This window comes from Struthio camelus, chromosome 31, assembly GCF_040807025.1.
Source record: "Struthio camelus isolate bStrCam1 chromosome 31, bStrCam1.hap1, whole genome shotgun sequence".
NCBI lineage: Eukaryota > Metazoa > Chordata > Aves > Struthioniformes > Struthionidae > Struthio > Struthio camelus.
The window spans coordinates 4,150,583-4,156,961 of NC_090972.1; the positions used below are offsets into that span (position 1 = coordinate 4,150,583).

General features: G+C 74.6%; 1 protein-coding gene across 1 annotated transcript; it reads left to right on the forward strand.

Annotated features, from left to right (window-relative positions):
• The first annotated feature begins 1,706 nt into the window (after positions 1-1,706).
• On the forward strand, positions 1,707-4,771 carry LOC138063018 (collagen, type I, alpha 1a-like). Its single transcript, XM_068922690.1, has 3 exons — positions 1,707-1,740; positions 2,659-3,396; positions 3,442-4,771. The coding sequence occupies exons 1-3, from the start codon at positions 1,707-1,709 to the stop codon at positions 3,819-3,821; spliced, it is 1,152 nt and encodes a 383-aa protein (XP_068778791.1). The 3' UTR covers positions 3,822-4,771.
• Positions 4,772-6,379: the final 1,608 nt, after the last annotated feature.

Here is a 6,379-nt window from a genome sequence, read left to right on the forward strand (position 1 = left end):
CGAGGGCCCTGCCGCCCCCCCGCCCCCTGCCCGTTCACACGCGCGTGCGAGGGCCCTGCCGCCCCCCCGCCCCCTGCCCGTTCACACGCGCGTGCGAGGGCCCTGCCGCCCCCGCGCCCCCTGCCCGTTCACACGCGCGTGCGAGGGCCCTGCCGCCCCCCCGCGCCCCCTGCCCATTCACATGCGCGTGCGAGGGCCCTGCTGCCCCCCGCACCCCCTGCCCGTTCACACGCACGTGCGAGGGCCCTCGCACGCCTGCTGCCTCAGCACCGCAGGGTTAATCCTCTCGGTGGGGGGGGGGGTGGCTGTTCTTGACCTAAATCGCAGGGATTTGCCTCAATTCGGGCTGGGATTTGCCTGGGCTAAATGTGGGGGGGGGGGCGGGCTCAGGCCCCCCCCCCCGGGGGCTCTGTGGGGAGGTGAAGGGGGCTACCAAGATCCTATAGGGGCTATGGAGAACGTATAGAAGTTATAGCATGTAATGGGGGGGGCATGGGGGTTATGGGGGGGTCCCTAGGGGCCTATAGGGAGCCCATAGGGGTTGTGGGGGGTCCCTGGGGGTCTATAGGGGGCCCATAGGGGTTGTGGGGGGTCCCTGGGGGTCTATAGGGGACCTAGGGGGGTTGTGAGGGGGCTCCTAGGGGTCTCTAGGGGGCCCATAGGGGTTGTGGGGGGTCCCTGGGGGTCTATAGGGGATCCATGGGGGTTGTGGGAGGTCCCTAGGGGTCTCTAGGGGGCCCATAGGGGTTGTGGGGGGGTCCCTAGGGGTCTATAGGGGGCCCATAGGGGTTGCGGGGGGGTCCCATGGGGGTCTCTAGGGAGCCCATAGGGGTTGTGGGGGGGTCCCTAGGGGTCTATAGGGGATCCATGGGGGTTGTGGGAGGTCCCTGGGGGTCTATAGGGGACCTAGGGGGGTTGTGAGGGGGCTCCTAGGGGTCTCTAGGGGGCCTAGAGGGGTTGTGGGGGGTCCCTGGGGGTCTATAGGGGGCCTATAGGGACTGTGGGGGGGGTCCTTGGGGGAGTCTATGGGGGATCCATGGAGGTTGTGAGGGTCCCTGGGGGTGTATAGGGAGGCCATAGGGGTTGTGGGGGGGGTCCCATGGGGGTCTATAGGGGGCCCATAGGGACTGTGTGGGGGGGGTCCTTGAGAGAGTCTATAGGGGACCCATGGAGGTTGCGGGGGGTCCCTGGGGGTCTATAGGGAGGCCATAGGGGTTGGGGGGGGGTCTCGGCACCTATAGAAGACCCATGGAGGGGGTCCCTGGGGGGGGGGTTGATACGGGGCCCATAGGGTCTGGGAGGGGGTCCTTGGGGGGGTCTATAGGGGGCCCACGAGGGTTGTGGGGGGGGGTCCTTGGGGGCTCTATAGGGGGCTCGGGGGTCGCAGGGAGCTCTGGGGGGGCCCCTTGGGGTCTCGGGGGGGGGGTGTCCCGGGGTCCATGGAGAGGCGCTGGGGGGGGGAGGAGGAAGGGGTCCGTGGGGGGGGAGCCCTCCCCCCTCCCCCCTCCGGTCACGTGAGGGCGGCGCGACGGCGCGGGGGGCGGGGCCGAGGGGGCGGGGCCTCAGCAGGCGGGGGCGGGGCCGAGCCCGGGCGCGAGGGGGCGGGGCCCGGCGGGGGGGGCGGGGCCCGGGCCGGGGGGCGGGGCCAGGCCGTACCGGGCGGCGGCGGCGGCGGCGGCGGCGGGTTGGGGGGGGGGGGGGCGGCCATGGCCACCGACCCGGTGCAGGTAGGACCCGCCGGTGCCGCCCCCCCCCCTCCAGGGGCACCGGGACCCCCCCCCCCGCCCCCTTCCCCGCCCGGGACCCTCCCGCCGGCACCGGGACCCGCCCGGGGGTCTGCGCCACAGCTCCAACCCGCCCCCCCCCCCCCCGCTCCGGTACCGGGACCCGCCGCCAGCGCCGTGACCCCTGCGGAGCCCCCCCCCCCGGGGGGAGCGGGAGGGGGGGTGCACACGCGTGTGCAAGGGGGTGTGGTGCAACGGGGGTGCACACGCGTGTGCAAGGGGGTGCACCGGGGCGTGGGGCAAGGGGTGTGCACATGCGTGTGCAAGGGGGTATGCTGCAAGGGGGGGATGCACACGCGTGTGCAAGGGGGTGCACATGCGTGTGCAAGGGGGTATGCTGCAAGGGGTGTGCACACGCGTGTGCAAGGGGGTATGCTGCAAGGGGGTGCACACGCGTGTGCAAGGGTGTGCACCGGGGCGTGGGGCGAGGGGTGTGCACATGCGTGTGCAAGGGGGTATGCTGCAAGGGGGGGTGCACACGCGTGTGTAAGGGGGTGCACCGGGGCGTGGGGCAAGGGGTGTGCACAAGCGTGTGCAAGGGGGTGCACCGGGGTGTGGTGCAAGGGGTGTGCACACGCATGTGCCCTGGGGGTGCACCGGGGCGTGGGGCAAGGGGGGTGCCCACACGTGTGCAAGGGAGTATGGTGCAAGGGGTGTGCACACGCGTGTGCACTGGGGGAGCACGGGGGTATTGTGCAAAGGGTGTGCACAAGCGTGTGCAAGGGGGGGGTGCACCAGGGTGTGGTGCAAGGGGTGCGCAAACGTGTGCGCAAGGGGGTACGGTGCAAGGGCTGTGCACACGCGTGTGCGCTGGGGTGCAGGGTGCAGCCCGAGGGGCGTGCACACGGGGGTGACGCGTGTGCCAGGGCTTGAGGCGCGGCACGAGGGGGCTGTGGTGCGAGGGGCGTGCACGGGGGTGTGACGCGCAGCACCAGGGAGGGGGCACGGAGGGCGCACGAGGGTGCACGAGGGCGTGACACGGCACAGGGGGGTGCACGGCGTGCACACGAGGGTGCACGAGGGTGTGACACGGCACGGGGGGGTGCAAGCCGTACGCACACGTGCGCACGAGGGCGCGACACGGCACGAGGAGGGCCGGTGCGAGGCGTGCGCACGAGGGCGTGTGCCCGCCCGCCAGCTCACACGCGTGTGCACGCACGCGCGGGGCCCAGGCATCCGGCCTCGCTCCCCCGGGAAGGGGAAGTGCGGGGGAGGGGCGGGGGCCGGGGAAGAGGAACCCAGGCGTCCGGCCGGGGTGGGGGGGGGGGGCGAGCAGCCGGGCCCACCCGGACGCCTGGGCCCACCCGGACACCTGGGCCCCGGCAGGGGGGAGCGGGGATCCTCAGGGACCCAGGCGTCCGGGCAGTTGCGTGGGGCGGCCGTCGCACACACGTGTGCGAGCTCTCGCACGACTCTTCGCCGGAGGGACCCAGGCGTCCGGGCGGGGGGGGGGGGTTGCGAGCAGCCGGGCCCACCCGGACTCCTGGGCCCCACTGGGGGAGGGGGGGGGGATCCTCGGGGACCCAGGCGTCCGGGCAGTGGCAGGCGCGTGGGACGACCGTTGCACGCGCGTGTGCGAGCTCTCGCACGACTCTTCGCCGGAGGGACCCAGGCGTCCGGGCGCTCCCGCTAGCTCCCGGCCTCCCGGTGAACCCAGGCGTCCGGGCTCCTCCCTTCCCCCCGCTTCCGCCCCGCGCCGGCGCCTCCGGCTCCCGCTGCGCCCAGGGCCCAGGCGTCCGGGCCAGGGCCCAGGCGTCCGGGCTGAGGGCCCAGGCGTCCAGGGCTCCCGCTCCTCCCCCCCTGCCCCGAGCCCTCCCCGTTCCCCTTGTTGGGTGGGGGGGTGACCCCGGACGCCTGGGCCCCCTAAGCCCACCCTGGTGGGTTGGGGGGGGGGGGAGGGAGGGTGCGGTGCCCGGACGCCTGGGCCCCGATGCTGTGTGCGCTGCAGTGCCCGGATGCCTGGGCCCCCTCAGCCCACGCTGGTGGCGCGTGTGCAACGCCCGGACGCCTGGGCCCCCCACCCCCAGCCCACACTGATGTCACGTGTGCCCTGCCCGGACGCCTGGGCCCCCTCCAGCCCACGCCGATGGCGCGTGTGTGCCCTGCCCGGACGCCTGGGTCCCCCGTCACGGGCTCAGGAACCTTGCGGAGCGTCGAGCGCGCGAGCGAGTGGGCAGCGCGTGGAGACAGGCCCCATCCGGGGCTCACGGGACCCTGCGGTGCCCCTTCCCCGGCCGTAGGGGGGGTCCCTGGGGGTGGGCAAGGGGACACGGGGGACACCGCGGGGGCGCCAGGCCTGGCCCCGGCTGGGGTGGGTGGGGGGGGGCAGGGAGGGCTGCAGCAGGGGTGGGGCGGGAAGGGGAAGTGGTTTAGGGGCCGTTTGGGGCGCGAGCGGAGCCGAGCGGCAGGAAGGAGGCGCCGCCGGGGCCGCCATGGCCCTCTCCAGCCCCGAACGCGCCCCCCAGGTACGGCGGGGAGGGGGACGCGCCGCAGGGACCCGGGCGGGAGTGGGCAAGGGGACCCAGGCGTCCGGGCCCCACCCAAGGCCAGGAAAAGGGACCCAGGCGTCCGGGCTGGGGGGGGGGGGAGGGCTCAGGCCCGGTGTCACTGCCCCCTGCTCGCACGTGTCCCCGGTGCCGGCTTGGTCCGTGTCCTTGTCCCCCCCCCCGCCGCCATGCCAGCGGTGCCCACGCGTGTCCCGTGTCACGCGTGTCCCGTCCGCGTCCCCGCGTCCCTCGTTCGGCGGGTGCTGCCGGGCCCGGGCGTGTCCCACTCCCCCCGTGTCCCCCCCCCCCCGCACACACACCGTGTCCCCTCCTCCCCTCGTGTCACTGCGTGTGCCCCATTCCTCGTGCCCCTGTGTGTCCCCGTGTGTCCCCGTGTGTCCTGGTGCCCCCGCGTGTGCTGGTGCCCCGTGTCCCCCCGCTGCCCCCCTGGGTGTCCCCATGGCCCTGGGTGTCCTGGTGCCCCCTGTGCATCCCGGTGCCCCCCCCCGTGCATCCCGGTGCCCCCGTGCATCCCGGTGCCCCCCTGCATCCCGGTGCCCCCCTGCATCCCGGTGCCCTCCCGTGCATCCGGTGCCCCCCTGCATCCCGGTGCCCCCCCCGTGCATCCTGGTGCCCCCCCTGCATCCCGGTGCCCCCCTGCATCCCGGTGCCCCCCGTGCATCCTGGTCCCCCCTCTGCATCCTGGTGCCCCCCCCGTGCATCCTGGTGCCCCCATGCACCCCCATCCCCCATGCACCCCGGTCCCCCCATGCACCCCGATCCCCCCATGCACCCCGGTCCCCCCATGCACCCCGGTCCCCCCATGCCCCCCGGTCCTCCCATGCACCCCCATCCCCCCATGCACCCCGGTCCCCCCATGCACCCCGGTCCCCCCATGCCCCCCGGTCCTCCCATGCACCCCCATCCCCCCATGCACCCCGATCCCCCCATGCACCCCGGTCCCCCCATGCCCCCCGGTCCTCCCATGCACCCCCATCCCCCCATGCACCCCGATCCCCCATGCACCCCGGTCCCCCCATGCCCCCCGGTCCTCCCATGCACCCCCATCCCCCCATGCACCCCGGTCCCCCCATGCACCCCGATCCCCCCATGCACCCCGATCCCCCCATGCACCCCGGTCCCCCCATGCACTCCGGTCCCCCCATGCACCCCCGTCCCCCCATGCACCCCAGTCCCCCCCATGCCCCCCGATCCCCCCATGCACCCCGGTCCCCCCATGCACTCCGGTCCCCCCATGCACCCCCGTCCCCCATGCACCCCAGTCCCCCCATGCACCCCGGTCCCCCCCATGCACCCCGGTCCCCCCCATGCCCCCCAGTCCCCCCCATGCCCCCCGATCCCCCATGCACCCCGATCCCCCCATGCACCCCGGTCCCCCCCATGTCCCCCGGTCCCCCCATGCACCCCGGTCCCCCCATGCACCCTGGTCCCCCCATGCACCCCAGTCCCCCCATGCCTCCTGGTCCCCCCCCATGCACCCCCGTCCCCCCCATGCACCCTGGTCCCCCCATGCACCCCTTCCCCCCCCATGCACCCCAGCCCCCCCCATACCCCCCAGTCCCCCCCATGCCCCCTGGTCCCCCCCCATGCACCCCAGTCCCCCCCATACCCCCCAGTCCCCCCAGGCTCCCCGATCCCCCCATGCACCCCCGTCCCCCCATGCACCCCAGTCCCCCCCATACCCCCGATCCCCCCATACCCCCCAGTCCCCCCATGCCCCCTGGTCCCCCCCCATGCACCCCAGTCCCCCCCATACCCCCCAGTCCCCCCAGGCTCCCCGATCCCCCCATGCACCCCAGTCCCCCCATGCACCCCCGTCCCCCCATGCACCCCGGTCCCCCCCATACCCCCCAGTCCCCCCCATGCCCCCTGGTCCCCCCCCATGCACCCCAGTCCCCCCCATACCCCCCAGTCCCCCCAGGCTCCCCGATCCCCCCATGCACCCCGATCCCCCCATACCCCCCAGTCCCCCCATACCCCCCAGCCCCCCCCATACCCCCCAGTCCCCCCATGCACCCCAGTCCCCCCATGCACTCCGGTCCCCCCATGCACCCCAGTCCCCCCCCATGCACCCTGGTGCCCCCCCAT

What these genes read in the sequence shown, in the direction of transcription:
- LOC138063018 (XM_068922690.1), top strand. Translation starts at nt 1,707, where the DNA reads ATGGCCACCGACCCGGTGCAGGTAGGACCCGCCG. An exon ending in GGTGCAGGTAGGACCCGCCG is followed by an intron (nt 1,741 to 2,658) that starts GTGCCGCCCCCC and finishes CCAGGGCTTGAG; the next exon opens with GCGCGGCACGAGGGGGCTGT. An exon ending in TCTTCGCCGGAGGGACCCAG is followed by an intron (nt 3,397 to 3,441) that starts GCGTCCGGGCGC and finishes CGGTGAACCCAG; the next exon opens with GCGTCCGGGCTCCTCCCTTC.